This window comes from Mastigoproctus giganteus, chromosome 8, assembly GCF_048544385.1.
Source record: "Mastigoproctus giganteus isolate SK-2022 chromosome 8, ASM4854438v1, whole genome shotgun sequence".
NCBI lineage: Eukaryota > Metazoa > Arthropoda > Arachnida > Uropygi > Thelyphonidae > Mastigoproctus > Mastigoproctus giganteus.
Genome location: NC_143582.1, coordinates 113444512 through 113469399, shown reverse-complemented (window position 1 = coordinate 113469399; position 24888 = coordinate 113444512). Strand labels below are relative to the sequence as shown.

Here is a 24888-nt window from a genome sequence, read left to right as displayed (position 1 = left end):
AGAAAATTAATGGAAGCACTGGTTAAAGAAGCACTACAGGATCATCTAGAGAAGACTTCAGTTATAGCTTGGACACAGCATAGTTTTGTTAAGGGAAAGTCTTGCCTGACCAATTTGATTGGATACTACAATGTGGTCACAAAGGAACTGGATGCAGGGAAACCTTTGATATCATATACAGTAGACTCGATTTTCCGGGATAGATGGTAAAAAAAAAAAACTCCCGGATAATTGATTTCCTGGTAAATCCAAAAATAGAGCGTCCCCGACATATGTAAGAGATAATGTCCAGGAGTTCTTACGTAACATAAAATATAACGTAAAATATTGCTACTATATCCCTGATATGTCAAAACTAAAAAACCACATAATATCCTCAGAAGAATGAAGAAAAATAGTTATATATTTTTAATTAGTTCAATTAAAAACTACTGGGGACAGCGGTGAAGTAGCCAGAGTTGCACATAAGAAAAGAAAACATAAAAGGAAGAAAAAACGCATGTTATCGTACTGTAAAAACTGATATGTGATTCGTAGCTTTGGTTGTTATAGTTCACTTCATTGGTACCGATCCCTTCACCACTTCTCATATTCTGTCTTTCTCTTTTATTATCGTGTTCACCGTTGCCACTGTCAAATCTGAATTCCCAGCAATACTTGTTAATGTTTGGCCATTTTCATACATCCTTATTATTTTAATTTTCTGATCCAACTCGGTCGCTTTCATTTTCTTGATAGGTTTACTAATACCAATGTCACTTAAGGCAGGAACACACTATTATCAGTGTGTTTCTGCCTTAAGTGACAGAAACACTTAGGAAGTGTTTCTGTCACGAGATTCATGAATCTCGTTGTGTCCCTGTCACAGAGTAGTACTCTGTGGTCCTTGTTTAATGTAAGCTGCGAAGTCGGTCGGAGAAGAAACGTCACTATAATGTAGGGTGACCAGATTAAAAATTTTGATCTCGAGGTACTCGTGCTTATGTGTTTTGGGTATTCATTCCTCGTTTAGGGGTACTCGCATTATATCGTAAAAGAAAACCAAACAATTTTAATAACAACCATTTTATTTCTATATTTTGTTGATTTTTACAAGTTCATGGAATGCAAAATTAGTCAAATTTTAATAAAATTAGCTAAATTATAGCCCATGCTTTAATTCATTTAATTCGGAAAATTTTATTGCAAGAGTTGTAAACACTAAAGGAAACTTTTTATAAATATCAAAATGTTTTACATAATTGATTACAATACATATTCAATAAACCTGATTTATTTTATCAAAAAGAAAATTATTTACCTAGCAATACTTTTCATTTGAGCGAATTTCCTTTAACAGTTTTTCATTTTTTAGTGCATAGGCATAAAATTCTTTGCATGGCATATTGTGATTGGTTTTCTGCAACAATTCCTTTAACATTCTTTAGGGCTAATTTATTTCTAACCTTTTTCCATGCGTTAAACATTGAACTAAATACTTGCTCACTCATTGCATTTGAGGCAAAGCGAAAACAAAATTTATATTTTTTTCTGTATTACCTACTTCGTATGCATTTAAAATTTTTATCCAAACATCTGTGGTATTTTTGAGGTCTTTTGTCTCAATATTTCTATGGAATGATTTCAACAGAACATATTCTTCATACAGCAAATCAATATTGATATTGGGAATTTTAAATAAAAAAAGTTTGTTGCCTGTGCCTTAAACCATTAAAACGAAATAAAAAAGAAGTCAAGTAGAATGTAAAAGGTTACAAAGTAAGCATAATATAAATATTCTACAACCCTCTTTGTAAATAGGATAGAATGTCATTTTTAAGTCTTTAATTAAGGATGCATTTCAACAACAACTTTATCGTCAGTTAATTCTTTCTTCCTAAATAATCATCTCAACAGGGTATTTTACGATTTCTGCTTTTTTCAAATGTTAAAAAAGGGGTATCTTGGAAATTTTATTATACTTCAAAAAGGGGTACGTCTGGCAACCTGTAACGTTGTATATTTGTTATTCTCCTTGAGGAAAACTGAAGCGAAATGAATTGCCACAGTTCATCCTCCTCTTCAGATTTTGAAGAAAATTTAGAACATGCATGCGCTTCTCTTATAGCCAAGAAAACAAAAGAGAGTACGCAATGGATACACGACATCAACTGGAAGAGAACAGAAAAAGGCAAATTCCATCATTTACTGCAGGACTTTAAGAAGATTTAAATCGTTTTAAGATGTACTTATGGATGAATAAAGAAGAATTTAATTTCCTATATAATCCAATTAAGGATGACATTCAAGGGCAAAATATGCAATTTCGAAATTCAATCAGCGCTAAGTAAAATTAGTTATATGTTAAAGGAAAGTTAAAATACCGCAAGTTTAATTTTGAATAAGGACTTATTCTGTCAAAATACGAAACAAAAATTTTTAATGAAATTTAATTACAACAAAAAACTACTTCTCAACCCTAAAAATTGAACTTGTAAGAAATTATGAGTTGTGCAAATAAAACATTTTTGAGCGTCCCTGTGACTGGACATTTGCAGTATGCCAAGTAGCTGTTCGAAGTGGAGGGTGCTTCGGAATAGGCACAGGAGCAACGTCCTTGATGTTATTATTTGGTTTAGGATATTCTTACTTGTGCGCTCAAAACAGATTATTTACTTCTAATTTAATTTTATATTAGCATTTCCTCCATTTTCCTCTTGTCATGCCTAATGAAATTTCTGTTCAAACAGAAAAATCTGAGCTCCTGACAATGTCATTCGGCCTTGAAGCCCGACATGTTATCTTGTGAATACAGCCAATCACAACACTGCGTCTCCGAGCAATAAACCAGTTGGTAAATATAGCTCCACCAGATTTGACGTTAGATATGTATACGAGTGAAGTCAGTCTCGTGAAGTGATAATATAGTGTGTTTCCGCCCTTATTCTCTTAGTTGGCACCATGATAACAGTCAAAATTAAATTTTCTGAAAAGAACTTCACAGGGTTAAGGCGAAAACTCACTATTATCACTCCATGTGAGCTCACATTTTACTAAAGCACATTTCTGGAGGTCACTGCCATAAAACAATAAAAAGACTTTGCACTTTCCGGGTTACTGGGCTTTTCTGTTAGTGAAATTCATTATAAATGGGTAGTAAACTCGATCTTATTGCATTTGCGATAATGCCAATAGCTAGAATTCTGTGGGTTTTTAATTCACAGTATTATAGTGAAATGTGTGTCCCCTTCACTGAAATTTTCAGCCATATAAAAAATATATAAATCACGTGAAGTAAGTCAGAAGCTACGTAATTCGGGGACTTACTGTATCGAAAAATGTTCAGCAACCTACGTAAAAAGTATGGGATAGATAAAAAAAAATGAAAAAACTTAACATGTGCTACTCACTTGTCCGATACGATGTTTCCCTTTATTTTTTATAATATCGATTTTAAATCTAATAGCTTCCCTTTATTTTTTACAATGTCACATATGGTTTGGTCACCAACATTATAATGGTTAATCAAAGATTTAACGGATGCACCGTTATTCAAACTTTTGAATAATTTCAAGTTTTTGCTTAATTAAAAGAACAGTTCTTGCGTTTGCCCATCATTTTCGCTTTTTCTGAATGAAAAAAAATAAATAATAAATAAATAAAAAATAATAATAAAAATTCCGATGTCCCACCGAACTTTTCCATTGAATTAGTCCATAAATGGGTAACATAAGCCAGAATAACACCAGTGGATCGACACTGACGGAATCCATACTGGCGATCGTTGATCAGACGGAATGTTTCTAGGTAGTTTAAGAGTTGGCGGTTAATTAATTTCTTCATTACTTTAGAAAGAGTAGAAGTAATTGCAATGGGATGATAATTGGATGGGAGGGATTTGTCACCCTTTTTAGGAACTGGCTGGATATGAGCAAATTTCCAAGTAGAAGGAAAAACACCTTTGGAATAAGAAAGTGAAAAAAAGGCGGCAAAGAATAGGAGTAAGTTCAGGAGCACAGGTGTTGAGAACAAGTGGAGAAAGAACATCGGGACCTGGAGCTTTTTTAGCATCAAGATTCATCAAAATCCTTCTGATATCCTTTTGATTTTTGACGGAAGACCACAGGAGGCATTCAATGGAGCGTGTTGGGAATGGTGGGAGGTGTTTTACATAGATCATTAATACATGAGCTGGAAGAAAAATGGGATGCTAGCAGGTCAGCTTTATCCTTGGCTGAAATGACAACAGAACCATCTGGTTTGGACAGAGGGATTTTTTTTTTTTTTTTGGTAGTTGTTGGCGCATCAGCTTCTGTGGCCATAATGCACCTCCCGAGGTTTTTGCAGTACTTTGATCCAAGCCCGAGGCGGGATTCGAACCCGCGACCTTTGGGTTGCCAGGCAGGCACTTTACCCACCCGGCTAGCCCGGTCGGCTTGGACAGAGGTGGGAGCAGAGATGGGCAAACGTTTGCGGCCAATATCTTTGGCAAGAGACCAGAATGCTCGGCTACCATTAGGGCAAGAAGCAAGTTTTCTACTCTTAGCCTGTTCAAACTCTAGTTTGGACTGATTAATAACTGCTTTACAATTGTTGCGAGCTTTGGTGTAGGCAGAAAATGAAACTGAAGAATTAGAAACAAGCCAATTACGATATGCACCATTCTTCTCTTGAACAGCCTTAGCACATTTATTGGAAAACCCAGGTTTAGATAAAGGACGAGATTTTAAAGTGGAGTGTGGGATAAAGGATTCCATTCCTGCAAGAATAATTTCACTGACACGATCTGAGCAAACGTTGACATCAGAAGTTTTGAAACAGTAATCCGACCAAGGAAAAAGAAATCTCCGCAGGTCATCCCATTTTGCATTCTTGTAATACCAAAGAACACGAGGTTGGGAATAGCCATGAGATAAAGGTTCCATTGGAGAAGAGACAATCACCAAGTTGTGATCTGAAGTGCCTAAAGGACCTCTCACTTCAACCGTGTACTTAGAAAGGTTGTTTGTGAGAAAAAGATCAAGCGTATTGGCTGTATGATTAGGATTGTCCGGTATTCTTGTAGGTAAATGAACAATCTGTGCTAGATCATTAGTAATTGCAAAAGCCTCAGCATCTCGACCTGCTGGGCCGGTGTGACTAGAAATCGGAAGCCAGCTGGAGTTGTGAACATTAAAATCACCAAGGAAAAAGGAAAGTTGGACTGGAGAAAGTCAAATTGCAAAGAGAGGAAGTCAAAGAGCTCCAAGTGATTAGTGGAGTTGGGAGAACGGTAGAGACAACAGATGAATTTGACACAATGAGGTAGAGAGATTTTAAGCCAGAGAAGATCAAAGAGAGGAGATTCCAAATTGCCAAGTCTTTGACAGGGAATATCAGAACGGACATATGCACAAGTACCACCTTTGAGGCGAAAGGAATCATACAGCGAATAATTTGGTCATCTGAGATGAGCAGTAGTTGAATCAACCGATAACTGAGATTCTGTCAGAAAAAGTACATGGGGTTTGGCAGACTGCAAGTGGAAATGGACATCATTGAGATTAGAATTGAGACCACGTATATTTGTGAAATGAATTAGGATCCTTCATTTATATCATGCTATTGTAAGATCAAGGTTAGACTATGCGTCACCAGTTTACAACTCTGCTAGATCTAGCATTTTGAGGGCTTTGGACCCTATTCACCATAGTGGACTCTTGGAGCCTACCGCACATCTCCTGTGCAGAGCCTGTATGCTGAAGCACACGATCCCCCACTCTCTCTACAAAGACAAATTTTACTGCTAAATTATGCTATCAAAATAGAAAGCCAACCCCCTGCACCCATCGTGGAAACATCTATTTACACCAGATTGGGAGAACTTGTATGCCGTTTATCCATCAATAAATCGACCCGCTGGCATACGTCTTTGCTCACTACTTGATAATTGGCAACTTGACCTTTCTAAAATAGCCACCACTAGTTTCACGACTCCTCCATGGGTTTTTTGCCGTGCCACCTGTGATCTGTCCCTTCAAGAATGGGGGAAAAGTACTCTTTCTTCACAGAATGTAAAACCAGCTTCATAAATCTCTACTTGAGAAATATGAATCTTATACCAGGATATACACAGACGGTTCCAAAACTGATCACCATGTTGGTGCTGCTGTTGTTCTTCCTTCATCTATAATCTCTAATCAGTTACCTTTAGAATGCAGTATCTTTACTTCTGAACTTCATGCCATTCAAATGTCACTAGAAACTATAAAGTTGCAGCAGTTTACCCATAGTATAATTTTTACCGACTCTCTGAGTGCTCTTCTCGCTTTACAGCAACCAAGAAAGCATCATAACTACCTACTTGGTAATATTCAAAACTTGCTGGCTCATCTAGCTAAGAACACAAAAGTAATAAAATTTTGTTGGGTCGCTAGCCATGTTGGCATACCTGGCAATGAGAGTGCTGACCATGCAGCCAAATATACTGTGCAACCAATTGATGAATCTTTCAAAATTCCTGTCACCGATTATAAAAGTCTTATATCAAAGCGAAGTATGATTTACTGGCAAAACCAAGAAGGCAACAAACTCCTTTGGATTAAACCGAAACTCCAGTCTTGGCCATCTGGTTTCCGCTCGAACCGAAAGGAAGAAGTCACACTTGCAAGATTACGAATAGGACATACACACCTTACTCACCTTTATCTTCTCTCTTCCTCAGACCCACCTTCTCCGAACTGCCATGCTCAAATCACAGTCCAGCACATCATTATTGACTACCCTCTGTATAATGGAGTACGGCAAACCACCTTCTTATCAAACTATGCAGCCCAAATCACACCTACTTTGCAGCAAATATTAGACGACAGATCTGATATCGATGCAGTTTTCACTTTCCTAAAAAGGATAAAATGCTATGACAGAATATAATGCTTAAATCTCACATAATGCACATATCTCACTTTTAATAAAGCCTGTTACCTCCTACCATTGTTTGGCGCGTAATGGCCTATAGCTGCCATTGCGCCGTAAAACATACAACAACAACTTGGTCCATTATTTTTTGCAATCTACATTAATGACATTCAAGATTGTACTCAACAAATAAACCTTAAAATATTGTCATATGCAGAGGACCTAAAAATATATAAAATAAAATAAATCAACTCAGGATTGTATCAATTTAGAAAAGGGAGTGAGTATCCTGTATTTCTCTATGGATTGACAATAATGGTTTAAAAGTAAATTTGGACAAATGCTGTACGATTTCAATATCAGACTATCGCCAAAAAGAAAGAATTACTTATCCTTATAAGATTAATGGTAAGGTGATAAAAAGAGTACGTGAGATTTTAGACTTAGGAATATGGTTCTCTGCCAATGGGACTTTTAATTTACATATTAAAAATATTACTGCAAAATCTTCTAAGTTCCTTGGATTATTAAAAAGATTATTTTTTGATTTCACCAACATAGAACTAATAAAAACTGAATGTATGATGATTATTAACCCAGTTCTTGAATATGCATGCAAGATTTGGAACCCCAATACTTTAATACTTATCAAACACCAGAACATATTCAGAGATCCATGATTCGATTTTTAGTGTACAAATCAACATTAGAAATTAAAGCAGAATCATATAAAGAATGGTGTACTTATTTCAATATGTTATCAGTTTATCAAAGAAGGGTTGTTGCTGACTGCAAGTGCTTTATGTATTTAATTAATGGTAAGTTGGATGCCCCTAAGCTACTCTGCCTGATAAATTTTGGATGCCTGCAAAGAATATTGAGATGACATAATTCATTTGTACAAGAGCCATTCAAAACTAATCACTTAAAGTTTGATTTTTTTCGATAGTACTGCTAGATTATTAAATGAATCTAATATTGATATTTTCACCAAGCGTATGAATATTAAAAATGAAATTAAAAGGTTCTATCAACAAAGCGAAAAGAAGAAATTTTTGAATTCAGATCTTTGCCTATAGATATGACCATGACTTCAATATTTATGTATTTAAGAAGATATGCCTATACATTTATTATATATGTAATCAGGATGAGGTGGCTTACTAAAAAAATAATAATAAATTTATAAAAATTTTATCACTGTTAATTAGGTGTTAATATGAAATATTTAGATAAAGGGACAAATGTAATATTAGAAAATCGTTTTTTCTTATAGTTTTTGTTCTTTCAATTTAAATGCAAATTTCTTTGTTTTTTAATATATGTTATATTATACTCCATTGCCTTATACAAGGGAATAATCACCTCCTTATCCCTGCTAGAAAAATTCCTGTATATCATTGACAAGACACCATGAGCTACTCTTACAGCCCGTCTGCACTGCTCAGAGAACTTCATATTTGCCTGCACAATTACCCCCAGGTCCTTTTCATTCTCTACCACTGTCAGTGTAGTACCACAGAATTGATATGTTGCTCTGGGGTTGCTGTTTCCCATATGTATTTTGGATGCCTGCAAAGAATATTGACATTTGTCAATACTTTACATTTGTCAATGTTAAACTTCATTTGCCACCTCTCAGCCCATCTGCTCAACCTTTCCAGGTCCTGTTGCAGCAGCATAGTGTCAGTAGCATCCTGGACAACCCTGCCAACCTTTTTATCATCTGCAAACTTGGAAATTAAGCTTGATATACCATGACAAGGCATAGATACTCCATATATTATGATTTTGAAGAAAATATATGAGAGTGCTACATCCTTTATTAGACTAGACAAAGACAGCAGCAAATTTAAAATCGAGAAAGGAGTTCGACAAGGAGACACAATATCTCCGAAGCTGTTTACTGCTGCCCTTGAGGAAGCTTTCAGAAGATTAGACTGGTCGCAGAAAGGAGTCAATGTGAACGGAGAGTACCTAAACCATTTACGATTTGCAGATGACATTGTGGTCATAAGCCACGATCCCAAAGAATTAGAGGAAAATCTTAATCAGTTATGCACAGTTAGTAAGGATTTTGGACTAAAGATGAATATGGCTAAAACAAAAGTAATGATGAACAAGTATGCCACGGAAAGGGAAATAATGATTGAAGGAGCAGTAATTGAAAAGGTGGAGTCATATACTTATCTGGGACAAGTTATTAGCTGTAATAATGATAAATGGCTGGAAGTCAAGAGAAGAATAAATTTTGGATGGATAGCATTCAGGAAATATAGTCACATACTGAAGAGCAATATCCCAGTTTGTCTGAAATGTAAAATAATGAATCAATGTATACTCCCCACCATGACTTATGGAAGTGAAACTTGGGCACTCACCAAAAGAATGGAAGAGAAGCTAAGAAATACACAGCGAAGAATGGAACGAATTATATTGGGAATCAGACTGTTAGATAAGAAGAGAAACACATGGATTAGGCAGCAAACTCATGTAAAGGACATTCTTATCAAAACTAAAGAACTAATATGGTCTTGGGCAGGACACATAGCTCGAAGACAAGATGACAGATGGACTAAGAAAATAACAGAATGGTACCCAAGAGGAGCTAGAAGAAAACCTGGAAGACAAAGGCGGAGATGGATAGATGAAATTCATGAGTTTTTGAGTAGTAAATGGATGGCCAGTGCTCAAAACAGAAGGAACTGGAAAGTTGCTGGAGAGGCCTTCATCCTGCAGTGGATTGAAAATGGCTGATGATGATGATGATGATACCATGATCAATATCATTTATAAATACAGAAAACAATAATGGACCCAACAGTGAACCCTGAGGGACTCCACTAATAACATTAATCCACGATAAGCAGTGTCCGTTGATTACCACTCTCTGTCTTCTCCCCCTCAACCACCCCTTTATACATAGCAGCAATTTGCCTCCAATGCCATACTGCTCCAATTTGTACAGCAGTCGTCCAGGTGCAACAGTATCAAAAGCCTTTCTAAGATCCAAGTATATAATATCAAAGTTATTCCCTACATCCAGTTCTTTTGTGACTGCATCATAGAATCCAATCAAATTGGTCAGGCAAGACTTCCCCGTAACAAAACCGTGCTGCGTCCGAGCTATAACTGATATCTTGTCTAGATGATCCTGCAGTGCTTCTTTAACCAGTGCCTCCATTAATTTTCCAGGAACAGAAGTTAAACTCACAGGTCTATAATTACTTGTGTCGGCTTTGATCCTCCTTTGTGAATTGGGGTCACATTTGCACATCTCCAGTCTGTGGGTACCTCCCCTTAGTCCAAGGAAGCTCTCATAATTATGGCTAAGGGTTTGCTTACTTCCTTTGCTGCCTCCTTTAATATAACTGGATAGATCCCATCCACCCCAGGTGCCTTTCTTGTGTTTATCTTCAACAATTTCTCCTCCCCTTTACTCTCAGTTATTACAAGATTATCTAGTTTGCTGCCAGAGTTGAATACACCTCTGGCATTCCCCTCGCTGAATCACTCCTCATGTGTGAATGTCGAAGCAAAATATTCATTTAGTTTGTTAGCTACCTGAGCAGGATCATCAACAGTTGAGCCATCGATATCAAGTGGACCAATCTGATTCATGCATTTTTCTTCTCTGTCATAGGTCTCATTAGTTCATCTGACATCCATTTAGGCCTAAACCTTGAACAATATTTGTTAGTTGGTATGTAAAGCCTAAAGTTAGTTGGTAGTAGCTACCAAGATAAGTTCTTTGAATGCTTCCCATTTTGAATTTTCTGTTGGTAACATCTTCAGTTGGTCCCACTGTATAGAATTTAAATACTGTCTCAGACCATCGTAGTCGCCTTTACGAAAGCAATAACCCTTCCCTTTATCCCTGATGGTAGTTACCTCTTTGAGTAAATTCCACTTCAGCACACTGTGATCACTGCCACCCAGTGGTTCCTTTATCTGCAGATTCTTAATGCATGAAGAATCACTACTGATAATCAAATCAAGAGTATTACTCCCTCTAGTTGCCTCCTGAACATGCTGATGTAGAAAACAATCATCCAATAAATCCACAAAAGCCTTGCTAGTGTGTGAGTGACCAACCCACAAATTCCCGTCAGTATATGGGAAATTAAAATCCCCCATTATAGGACTCTCTGATGTACTGGCCCACTCTATTTCCCTGTACAGTTTCCTATTATACTCACCAGAGTCATTAGGCCTATAGCACACTCCTACTCTCAATTTTGATCTCCTAATGCTTATGTCACACCAAACTGACTCGACACTGTACTGTCCAGCGATGTCGACTGGCTTGAATTCCTTGGATTTTGTGTTTCTTAACTAATAGCATAACCCCTCCTCCCTTTCTATCCTTTCTGTAGACGTTGTACTCCCCAAATTCCAGTTCTGCATTCCTTATATCTGTGTGTCACCACGTCTCTGATATCCCAACAATATCCACCTTTGATGCTTTGAGCAATACCTCAAATTCATCAAATTTATTTAAGTTGAAGCTGTTGCTGTACGTTTCATTACACAAATTGGAATAATGCTTGTTTCAATCTATCTTCCACCAAATCGAGCCTTGATCAAACAAAGATCTTGAAGATCTTCTAATGCAATTACCTCCCCCTGCCTGTCTGTTGGGAGATTTCAATAGTCACCACCCCTTATGGGGATCTTCTAAATGAGATAGATATGGCCGACTAATTGAAACCCTTCTGGATAAGCAAAACCTTACCATCCTTAATACTGGTGGACCTACTTACATAAAATTGCCAACTGGACAAACTTCTGCAATTGATCTCTCGATTTGCTCCCCGATACTGTTTCCAGTCATGGAATGGTCTGTTATGGATGATCCCATGGGCAGTGACCAGTTTCCAATTATATGTAATCTGCTGACTACACAACCGCCTTTACCAAAACCTTACAGGAAATAGAAATTCTCTCTAGCCAACTAGGTAAAATTTCAGTCAGCAATTACACTGAATGAGGAAATTATACGATTACAACCCATAGATGAAGTGACAGAACATATCACATCCCAATTGTTATCAGCTGCTAAAACTCAATTCCATTGACGAATTCCTGGCCTGGCGGCATTTTAACTACTGGTGGAATGATGAATGCACAAAAACAAAGAAGGAAAAAAATAAAGCATGGAATTTATTTAGACAATCCCCAACCACAGCTAATCTCATCAACTATAAGAAACGAAGGGCTAAAACTTATTTCATACAAATACAAGCCAAGAAAGATTCCTGGACTCTGTTTGCATGCACTGTAAACAGAAACACTGATTGCAGATTAATATGGAAGAAAATTAGGCAGCTTTCTGACAAGTTTCCAACCATCCCTACCACATTTCTTTCGTGGAATTTGCAAGAACTCTCTTCTCCTAGATGTAGCAAATGCCTTGGGAAAAACCTTTGCCTAAGTCTCATCAGCATCACGCTATTTGCTGGAATTCCAGAAAATTAAAAACATCACTGAATCGCAACCCATCAATTTTCGCACCTCTCTAATCTTACCATATAACCAGCCTCTTCAGTATTTGGAACTTCTGCAAGCCATTAGAAAAACACACAACAGTGCAGCAGGGTCCGATGTAATATATTACATTATGTAACATGATGTAATATATTCTTCCAATCACCTTGATGACAAACATTTCCAGCTACTGCTGTTATTTTATAATCGAATATTTCTGGAAAACATCAATCCTACATTTTGGCATCATGCCACAGTTTTGGCCTTTTTGAAACCCGGTAAAGATCCCTCCAGTCCTTTTAGTTACTGGCCAATTTCCCTTTCCAGTTGCCTCAGTAAAATCCTTGAGAAAATTATCCAAAGACCACTTGTTTGAATAATTGAAGACCAATTATCCAAACCAAGACCAATTTGGTTTTCGCCAAAACAGGGCTGCCTTAGATCAAGGCTGAGACTGCAGTTTGCAATGCCTTTGTTAGAAACGAACACCTTGTTTTGGTCTCCATTGACATAGAGAAGGAATTTGATACTACCTGGCATCACAGCATTCTTAGAGAACTGCATATCTTTGGTCTACGAGGCAACCTGCCTATATTCATTAAGAACTTTTTATGAAGTCGTTCTTGTGAAGTACAAAATTAACTCCCTTTCTACGACATTCTTGCAGGAAGGAGTTCCGCAAGGGTCTGTACTGAGTGCAACACTTTTTGCCCTTAGAATTGACTCCATTACAAAAGAACTTCCAAATACTGTTGAGGCTTATGTTTATGCTGACGATCTCTCTCTTTCTTGCCATTCTCAGAACATGAGAGCTATTGAACATCAATTGCAGTTATCACTAAATAAAATACAAAAGTGGGCAGTGCTCAATGGCTATCGTCTTTCACAACAGAAAACTGTCACTATACACTTTTGCAATCAGTGCAAATTACATACGGATCCCGAACTTCACATCAGACTTTACCATTCCAACAACATCAGATTCTTCGGATTAACCCTTGACAAGAAGTTAAACTTCCTTGGACGTATTAAATTTGTACGTAATACCTGTCTCAAAAAGCTCAACGTACTAAGAGTTTTATCCGCCCTGTCTTGGGGAGCAGATCGTACCTAATTGCTTCGACTATATAGAGCATTGATTAGATCCCGTTTGGATTATGCTCCAGTCTACGATTCTGCTCGAAAGAGTGTACTGCGCTGGCTGGATCCTATACAACACAGTGCATTACGGATTGCACTTGGAGCCTTCAGGACATCTCCAACTCACAGTCTATATATTGAAGCTCATGAACCCCCTTTGCACCTCCGCAGAAAAATGTTACTACTGAAGTATGAAGCCAAAATAAAAAGTTGCTGTTTTCATCCTATTCACCCATACCTCTTCAATCCTCAACTACCTATATCTATAAGAAATAAACCTAATAAAATAAGGTCAGCAGGCCTATGGCTTTTTGAAATATCACAGAGTTGGAAAGTTCCTCTTCACAACAGTCAACATGTAATGAATTACTTTCATCCACCTTGAACTCCCCTCCTCAACTGAACTTTGATACTTATTTTCTTTAATGGAGTAAGAATCTTCTACCGACTCTCAACCTTAAACAACTCCATGCAAGTCATATTCAGAGCTATGTTGATTTCCTGCCAATATATACCGATGGGTTCAAATCTCAATCAGCTGTTGGAGCAGCAGCAGTGTTTCCCTCCATTATTATTTCAGCTTCGCTTCCACCTGAGTATAGCAGCTTTTCTGCAGAACTACATGGAATAAAATTAGCTCTAGAAAATTTGAATCTTTACCCATCTTCAAAATATTTAATTTACGCAGACACTCTCTCAGCTCAATTAGAGCAATGCAAAATCCCTCCTATACGAATCACCCTATTTTAAATCAAATCAGGAACTTGCTCTTGAAAATTGAACATCAACAATTAGTGAACTTTTGTTGGATTCCAGCACATTCAGGGATAAAGGGGGATGAACTGGCAGATATATCGGCAAAAAATCCCTCCACATTAGATTTGATCTCTGTCCATATTCCAGCCTCTGACCATGATATTATCATAAAAGCAGCATGCCTTGAACAGTGGAAAAAGCTGTGGCACACCCAGACTAATAACAAATTTTTTCAGTTGAAACAGGAACCAAAGTTTTGGCACTCAAACATCCAAACAACTAGAATGGAAGAAGTGGTATTTGCACGGTCAAGAATAGAATACTCACAGGTGATGATCCTCCTCAGTGTCCACACTGCTCAATACATCTAACAGTCAAACATATTCTAATTGACTGTCCTCAATATCACTAGAGCATATTATTGGTGATCAGGCAAATATTAAGGAACTTTTCTGTTTTCTGAAAAAAATTGGAATATACCATCGATTCTGAATAGTTTTTCTAAATGAAATTGAAATGTCTTCAATTCTGAATTATTTCCTAACACAACTCTATGGACAGGCACACTATATCCAGTGTAGCTTATGTGCCATTAAACACACATGCCATGTGCTGTGCAATATAAAAACATTCATCAAAAAATTTCATGTTTATATAACTGGGAAGTCATGAAATATTTTAATTTTAAGATTGAATGAACTTTATATTTTAAATGTAATGCAAGTTATTACTTTTTTAGTCATTAAATTTTTAGCATTGATTTTTTTTATATCTTTTTGGAATGAAGATTCAAATTCCTCTGCCTTGCCTTGGCAACCTTTGTGTTGGCACAGATGCCAGAAGATGGCTCTCTACGAATAGGTAAACTTGCACCAGGATATGTAATAAAGATGAAGCTTTCAACAGAGATTACCAAGAAAGTAACCATTCCAAATGTTAATCCTTCACACCAGGCAGTACAGTATCTTGAAAGTTTAGAAAGTCTACAAAATAACAAGGTTTATGCAGCACTTCAAAGTAATATTAAAGATGCTGTCAATTACATATATAATCCTGATCAGTCTCTGCTTAACAGCAGAAAATTTTTAAAAGAAATAGTTTCTGGAATATTTCAAAATCCTTACCTTGATGTTCTAAATCATTCTGTACAAAATGAACTTCAAAGCCAGTGTACATAATCATAGATATTTCAATTTTAAAAAATGCCTATATTTTAATATCATTTATATAGATTTTTGTATATATGTATTATATGATATTGGATCACCATTAAATTATCTATTGAAATCATTGAGGTTATTGTAAAATAAAAATTTTCACCCTGTATGGTTGGTGTATTTCTTCTTCTTTGCCAAAATAATAATAGCAGATCTGTTAACTTTTCTAGATTTGCAGGAATATAATCCAATATTTGCATTTATAGTATTTATAATTCATCAGTAAATAATTTACCTCTTCCACATTTTTTTTTTTTAAGTACTTCTATCTTAGTTTAACACTTTCACTGCTAGCTTGACTTAAAACATTTATGAGTAAAATTCAAAAATTACAGGATTGAGACATTTTTGGACTTTGGGCTCAATATGTTTTTATCAACAGCCTCTGGTGAAGCCTGCTTTTTAAAAAATATCTGTTTTTCTTTAATCAGATTGGAAGAAAATAATTCTTAAAGTCAAATGATTCCCCCTCCAATTGGATTAAAAACCATAAGATGCACAAGTACATCAACATGTTAAATAGTAACCTTACAATGCAAAGATGTCAGATGCTTTGCTGTTCTTGCTAGAACAGCAAATTCCCATTGTGCGTGCGTGCGTGCGTGCATGCATCCTGTTCCTGTGGGTACTGCATCGAGCAGGCCTTTGATCTTTTCCAAACTATTAGCTATTTCCAATGATTTAACATCATGCTGGATAATCCATTCTAAAATAAATGTCTGAAATTATTCACCCTGGTTTTCTACATTCTTCTAGCATCATTTAATATGAAAAATATTCCCTTCATTCATGTTACTACTTCTGAGGTTACCAAGCTCTGTAGCTCACATATTCAAAGTTGCTCCTCATATGGCCCCTCCTTTAGCCAACATTACCAGGCACACTGCCATCTTTGAATCTTTTCAAGAACTTCAATGCCTTATTTTAGTTTTGGCATCCATAGTTGGCTACGGTATTCCAGGAAGTCTCATAACTGCCTTATATGGTAGAATTATAATCTCCCTACCTTTAGAAGCAATAAACTCATTTGATAAATCTTCAACAGTACTCTGTGACCTCCTTACAATGTTTCTGTAAGGTGGCAGAAAGAACTGCAAAAAATATTACATGCTTGTCTTATTGTAATCTCCAAATCTTTCTGCCTTTACTGTTTTTAATTGAGCCATTCTCAGTGTATTTTATTTTGGGAGTTGTCATGTCCCTAGTGTATATCCTTGCACACACAATCATATTTTATTGAATTATGATTTAAATATAGGACAAAATCTTATGGCAAACCAACTTGGGTGAATAATGGAAGATCATAATCTAGATGTGCACCTTGTACAAGAGCCTTATGATTATGAGGTCTCAGCAGTCAATATGATGTATAACACATCATATTGACTGCTAAACAAGTGCTATGGGCCAGTATCCAAAATATTATTAAAATTATAAAATTCAACATAAAAGTATTAATACTATGATTAAATCTATACATCTTTACTTTCACATGACCATTGCAACCAGTGAAGGGGACTTGGGCTTTTCTCCCTCATCATTTTTTGTCAATACATACAGTATCTGGCATTGGTATTCGTGAATACCAATGCCAGATACACTCTCTGGTACAGTTATTCCACTGACAGTAGGGATGACTTCTTGGAAGACTAGGTGGTAGATGACTCTCCTCAACCAGTGCAATACCACCACTTTCCTTATTGGAGGCTTCAAGTGGTGGAACCCATGTTTAGTCTCTACAGCTAAGTTCTGGTCAACACTTCCCTATCTCTTCCATCATGCAGTATGATTGATCACTTTTGAGGTTATGATGAACATCGTGGCGAGATCCAATATTCCTTACATTTCGAGGGTACAGCTCCAAAAGGGTGTTTGCAGCCCGGCCGATAGTACACGGGACCGAACCTATTGGTAACTCTCTAGGAGGCTTTCGGATCAGCTAGCGTATAATCTTGCTACCTCTACTCTGCCAGACAGTGACTGGAGGGAGTCCGAGTAGTGTGTATGCGGGGAACATTGTCGAGGCCACGTTATGTCAAGGATCTGGTTATATTCTTACCACGTGTATGCCATATCCAAAAAATTCATTAATTCATACAGCATATCCCACCCACTTTGCTTACTATTGAATACACCATTAATTGTCAAACTAATAGAGCAAGCTTATCTGCGAAAGATATAAACCTCCAAGGAACTTCCTAATTCATTTCACAAATATACGTCATCTCAGTTCTAATCTCAACGATGTCCATTTCCACTTGCAGTCTGCCAAACCGCATGTACTTTTTCTAACAGAAACTCAGTTATCGGTTGATTCAACTACTGCTCATCTCAGATGCCCAAATTATTTGCTGTATGATTCCTTTTGCCTCAAAGGTGGTACTTGTGCATATGTCCGTTCTGATATTCCCTGTCAGATACTTGGCAATTTGGAATCTCCTCTCTTTGATCTTCTCTGGCTTAAAATCTCTCTACCTATTTGTGTCAAATTCATCTGTTGTCTCTACCGTTCTCCAAACTCCACTAATCACTTGGAGCTCTTTGACTTCCTCTCTTTGCAACTTCACTTTCTCCAGTCCAACTTTCCTAACAGTGGGGTAATTTTCCTTGGTGATTTTAATGTTCAGAACTCCAGCTGGCTTCCGTTTTGTAGTCACACCGACCCAGCTGGTCGAGATGGTGAGTCTTTTGCAATTACTAATTGCAAATAATGCACAGATTGTTCATTTACCTACAAGAACACCAGACAATCCTAATCATACATCCAGTACGCTTGATCTTTTTCTCACAAACAACCCTTCTCAGTACACGGTCGAAGTGAGAAGTCCTTTAGGCACTTCAGATCACAACTTGGTGATTGTCTCTTCTCCAATGGAACCTTTATCTCATGGCTATTCCCAACCTTGTGTTGTTTGGCATTACAAGAATGCAAAATGGGATGACCTGCGAGACTTCTTTTCTTTTCCTTGGTTGGATTACTGTTTCAAAACTTCTGATGTCAACATTTTCTCAGATCGTGTCTGTGAAATTATTCTTGCAGGAATGGAATCCTTTATCCCACACTCCACTTTAAAATCTCATCCTTTATCTAAACCTTGGTTTTCCAATAAATGTGCTAAGGCTGTTCAAGAGAAGAATGTTGCATATCGTAATTGGCTTGTTTCTAATTCTTCAGTTTCATTTTCTGCCTACACCCAAGCTCGCAAACTATTGTAAAGCAGTTATTAATCAGTCCAAACTAGAGTTTGAACAGGCTAAGAGTAGAAAACTTGCTTCTGCCTTAATGGTAGCCGAGCATTATGGTCTCTTGCCAAAACTATTGGCCGCAACTTTTGCCCATCTCTGCCCCCCCCACCTCTGTCCAAACCAGATGGTTCTGTTGTCACTTCAGCCAAGGATTAAGCTGACTTGTTAGCATCCCATTTTTCTTCCACCTCATGTATTAATGATCTTGGTAAAACACCTCCCACCATTCCCAACACGCTCCATTCAATGCCTTCTGTGGTCTTCCAGCAAAAGGATGTCAGAAGGATTTTCATGAATCTTGATGCTAAGAAAGCTCCAGGTCCCGATGGTATTTCTCCACTTTTTCTCAAACCCTGTGCTCCTGAACTTACTCCTATTCTTTGTCGCCTTTTTTCACTTTCTTATTCCAAAGGTTGGAAATTCCTTCTACTTGGAAATTTTCTCATATCCAGCCAGTTCGTAAAAAGGGTAACAAATCCCTCCCATCCAATTATCGTTCCATTGCAATTACTTCTACTCTTTCTAAAGTAATGGAGAAATCAATTAACTGCCAACTCTTGAACTACCTAGAACCCTTCCGTCTGATCAATGATCGCCAGTATGGATTCCGTCAGTGTCGATCCACTGGTGATATTCTGGCTTATGTTACCCATTTATGGACTAATTCAATGGAAAGGTTAGTAGTTGCTCTTGACATCTCAAAGGATCGTGTTTGGCATAAAGGTCTTCTAAACAAACTTCCATCTTATGGTTTGCCAACTGTTCTTAGTAATTGGTTATCCAGTTTTCTCTCTGATCGCTCACTGAGGGCCGTGGTAGATGGCTCTCTCTCTTTTATATTAATGATCTTCAATTGACTGGAAATCCTATCCATAGTTTTGCCTATGATAGCACATTGCATTCCACTTTCCATTTTGAGAAACCTTGTCCTGCTCAATCAGCTTCAACTTCTTAAAAATCTACCAATTCCTTAAAGGCCAATCTTCAGGTAATTCTCCAGTGGGGCAAAGACAACTTAGTTGATTTCAAAACCAACTCAGTCTTGTCTTATATCTTGCAAAAAGGATTCTTCTGCTCCTGTGCTTATCTTTGGTGACACTCCGATTTCTAGGCAAAATGATATATCTCTCTTGGGGATTACCGACTTTTAATCTCTCTTGGCACAAGCACATTACAAATATTACTTCTTCTGCATCTAAAAAACTTGGTTTTATCTTACGCTCTCGGTGTTACTTTTCTTCCATACAGCTGCTCACTCTGTATAAATCGCAAATCCACCCTGCCATGGAATATTGTTCCCACATCTGGTGTGGTGTCCCCAAAACCTCTCTCAGGCTTCTTGATTCCATTCAGAAGAGGGCAGTTAGGTTAATTAATGATCCATCTCTAACAGTCTCTCCACTCGCTGTCTCATAGATGTACTGTTTCTGCTGCATGCCTCTTCTACAGATACTTCCATGGGCACTGTTCTTCTGAATTGCATTCTATAATTACCGCTCTCTCTTTCAAAACAGTCCGAACACGTGCTGCCAACATCCATTTACTGTCCAACTTCAAACTCACAGAACCAACTTTTCATCTTCCTCATTTATTCATTCAACTGCCGTTTTCTGGAACAACCTTCTTTCATACGTATTTCCTGAAAATTACAATCTACAGAAGTTCAAGTCCAATGTCAACAAATATCTTATCTTCTTTCGTCCTCTCAACCTCCAATCCAATCACGGTACTAAGTACTATAGGTTGTAATACCTCGTGTTTGTGGTTTACATAAAAAAAAAAAAAAAAAAAAAAAGACTGTTGTGGTGAAACATTCCTGACATTCACAGCTTTGTTCTGCTATTGTGCTATGTAACGATGAAGTTTCACTGGAAATGCTGCAACACAAAATCCAAGCCCTACAACAAAATTACGTATCCTCTTGCAGAAGATATGTTAACCTGATATACACAAAAAAAAAAAAAAAATCAGCTAGTAATGAGCTTGTCCTGTCTGGAGGCAATGACTACCCCTGTAGCTTGATATAAGAGCTCTTCAAGACCAGCACTTGCAGAAATCAATTTTGTTATGAATTTCACTCCATTGAAATGCAACAAAAGGTAGAATTGTGGACGTTATCCTCCAGACCACCATTTCTCTGACACTGTTATCCCTCTCAAAATCAAGCTGAGAATGCCGCTTATTAAATGACTATGCTGAAGAGAAATTCACTCATCAAAAACTAGAAGAAGCAATTAAAATAAAGATCAAGCATTCAGGACCCAGTTTCATAGTAAAGTAAACTTCAGCCATTATCAACACACTGCAGGATGGAAGCCTCTTCACAATTCATGTGGAGGGAAATGGACCGTAATCTGCCACATTGGTCCAGTGATTATTGACGGATCGACATTATTTAGCAGTCGGGCTTGAACCCTGGTTTGCTCAAAGAGCGTGTGTTACTGCACTCCTGCTATTGACCACTTGGCTTCACAGAGAGAGGTCATTAACAGATTTTTTTCGTTAAAACCTGACATTCTTCTAAGGCTACTTCACTTAGGCTACTTAAACAACAAAGACTTCTTATATAAACTCTAGAAGGAAAGGGATGAATCAGATTGGACCAATTGATATCAATGATTCTGCTCAGGTAGCTGACAAGCTGAATGAGTATTTTACGTCTACATTCACACACGAGGAATTCTGTAGGAAAGTGGAGGTTAGAAGCTTATCAAACTAACAGCGAGCTAAATGCTTTTTAATAACAGAGCAGAGTGGAGGAGAAATTGTTGAAGTTAAACGTAAGAAACACTCCCGGGATGGATTGGATCTATCCAGTTATATTGAAGGAGGCATGAAATTTGCACATAAAAATGTGCAAATGGATCCCCAATTCACAAAGGGTGACAAGAGCAATTACGGACCTATTTAACTTCTGTTCCTAGGAAAGTGATGGAGTCACTGCTTAAAGAAGCACTGCAGGATCGTCTTAACAAGGCTGCAATTATAGTTCAGACATGGCATGGGTTTGGTAAAGGGTGGTCTTGTCTGATGAATTTGATTGGATGATATGATGTAGTCACAAAGGAAATGGACACAAAAATAATTTTGATATATACTAGGGTTTTAGAAAAGCTTTTTATACTTTTGCATATCGAAGACTACTGTTCAAGTTGAAGCAGTATGGCAAGTTGATACTATGGATAAAGGATGGTTGAATGGGAGAAGACAAGAGTGGTAATCAGTCAACACTGCTTTTTGTGGACTAATGTTATTAATGGAGTCCCCCAGAGTTCGTGTTGAGGCCATTGTTGTTTTCTGTATTTATCAGTTGTATTGATGAAGGTATGTCAAGCTTAATGTCCTAGTTTCAGAGGATATGAAGTTTGGCAGGGTTGTTATTTACAGTATTATTGCTACTTATGGTGTTATTGATACTGTCACAGCATATAGAAAAGTTGAGCAGATAGGTTAAGAGGTGGCAACTGAAGTCTAGCTGATAAATGCAAGGTGCTGTGTATGTACCAATTCTGTGGTACTACACTCAGGGTAGTGGAGAATGAAAGAGACAAAAGATCTGGGGGGGGGGGGGGGGTATTGTGCAATCACATGAAGTTTTCTTACAGTGCATACGGAAGTATAATAGCGTAAAAACCCACAGAATTGCAGTTATCAGTATTATTGCAAATGCAATAAGATCGAGTTTACTATCCGTTTATAATTAGATGCATGAACAGAAAAAGGCGCCTCTGTAGCCAGGTGGGCAGGAGCAATACTGCGTAGCACACGCTTCTTGATTAGACCGGGGTTCCAGTCCGTAACCAGATCAGGAAAAGTCAGGGAACGTCCACCGCATATCCCCTAAGCAATATGGCCTTAGTTGCTATTGCTCCTAGAAACCAAATAATAAACAACAAACAGCTCCTAAAAACCAAAATAACAACAGCAACAACAACGAACAAAAAAGCCCAATAAAATAGAAGGTGCAAATTGTTTTATGGTCATGACCTCCAGAAACAGGCTTTAGAAAAATATCAAAAATGTGTTCAAAATTGATTCTTATAATGGGAACATATGATCACGACGAAAGGGTAGTGCAATTTCCATTATAAATATGACCTTTTAGAGAGATAAAGAGCTTAGTAATAAAGCGAAATTTTCAACTTCCAAGGTCTGTAACAAATTACAAAAAAAAAAAAAAAAAAAATGTGTTATTGGGGTTCACATTGCGATATTTTCACAATACATTTATTCCTATGGGATATAAAATACGTTTCCACACTTTTTTTACGTTGCACCAGCTGTCAAAAACTTACGTAAAGTCCAATTTCCGTAACTCGGAGTTCCTGTACAGAGAAAGAGTCGGCCAGTAAATCAGTGTCCGATAATGGGGGATTTTTACTTCCCAGATATAGGAAGTTATCTGGGACTGGAACTTACGGGTTGGTCACTCGCATACTAACTATGCTTTTGTGGATTTATTGGATGATTGTTTTCTGTAGCAACATGTCAAAGAGGGAGTAACACATTTGATTATCACTGATCTGCTTATCAGCAGTGATTATTCATGCATTATGAATTTACAATTAAAGGAACCACAGGTGGTAGTGATCACAGCGTACTGATGTGGGATTTACTTAAAGATGTAACTACTATCTGAAGTAAAGGGAAGGGTTTTTGCTTTCGTAAAGACGACTACAGTGGTCTTACAGATTTTTTTAGGTTCTACACGGTGGGACCAACTGATGATGTTACTGGGAGCATTCATGGAAGTAATTTTGGAAGCTACTAGGCTTTTTGTTCCAACTAAAAAATACTGTTGGTTTAGGCCCAAATGGATGTCAGATGAACTAATGAGACTCGTGGCAGAGAAGAAAAATGCATGGGAGGCACTTAAATTGTTAGGCGACACAGAAGCCTATGGTAGATACAAGTTAGTCTGTAATCAAATCACAAAGGAGTTTAGGAAAGCGAAGACAGATTAAGAAAAATCTTTGGCAAAGGATGCAAAGAAAAACAGCAAAGACTTCTTTACTTATATAATGTCTAAAAGGAAGGGGATGAATCAGATTTGTCTACTTGATATCATTCATTTGACTAGATGATCATTCTCAGATAGCTGCCAAACTAAATGAGTACTTTGCATCTACATCCACACATGAGAAGTTATTCGAGGAGGAGAGGGCCAAATGTTTATCAAACTCTAACAGGGAATTAAATGATTTTGTAAAAGCTTAGAGCGAAGTGGAGGAGAAATCATTGAAGTTAACATAGGAAAGGCATCTGGGTTAGTGGTATCTATCTATTTATATTAAAGGAGGTGGCAAAGGAAGTAAGCAAATCCTTAGCCATAATTATGAGAGCATCCTTGGACTTGGGGGAGGTCCACACAAACTGGAGATGTGCAAATGTATCTCCAATTCACAAAGGGGGGGGGATCAAAAGGTGACACAAGTAATTACGGACCTGTTAGTTTGACTTCTGTTCCAGGGAAAATAATGGAGTCACTAGTTAAAGAAGCATTGCAGAATCGTCTAGACAAGGCAGCAGTAACAATTCAGACACAGCATGGGTTTGTCAAGGGTAAAGTTTTGTCTGACCAATTTGATTGGATACTATGATGTGGTCACAAACGAAAAATAATTTTGACATTATATACTTGGATTTCAGGAAAGCTTTTGGTTGCACATGGAAGACTACTCTACAAATTGGAGCAGTATGGCATTAAGGACTAGTTGCTAAAATTGATAAAAGATACTGCTCTACGTGGACTGATATTATTAGTGGTGTCCCTCAGGGTTCAGTGTTGGGCCCATTGTTGTTTTGTATATTTATCAGTGATGATGAAGGTGTATCAAGCTTAATGTCAAAGTTTGCAGATGATACAAAGGGTGGTAGAGTTGTTAATGACAGTATACTTCTGCAACAGTCTGTAAAAGTTGGGTAGATGGTCTGAGAAGTGCAACAGAAATTTAACTTTGGCCAATGCAAAGTACTGCATATGGGTAGCAGTAACCCCAAAGAAATGTACCAATTGGGTGGTGTTACACTCAGGGTAGTGGAGAATGTAAGAGACTGGGGATGATTGTGTAGTCAGATATGAAGTGTTCTGAGCATTGCAGACAGGCTGCCACAGTAGTTCATGGGGTCTTGTCAATGATATACAGGAATTTTGCGAGCAAGGATA

The 24888-nt window shown here is 37.4% G+C and overlaps 1 protein-coding gene across 1 annotated transcript in view; it reads left to right on the top strand.

The window, feature by feature from the left end:
* The window catches only part of Epg5 (ectopic P-granules autophagy protein 5), a 1526775-nt gene extending 1511338 nt beyond the window's left edge, over positions 1–15437 (top strand). The window contains exon 46 of the mRNA XM_090380318.1: positions 15047–15437. Within this exon, the coding sequence (XP_090236444.1) occupies positions 15047–15437 (391 nt within the window). The remainder of the gene's footprint in view (positions 1–15046) is intronic.
* Positions 15438–24888: the final 9451 nt, after the last annotated feature.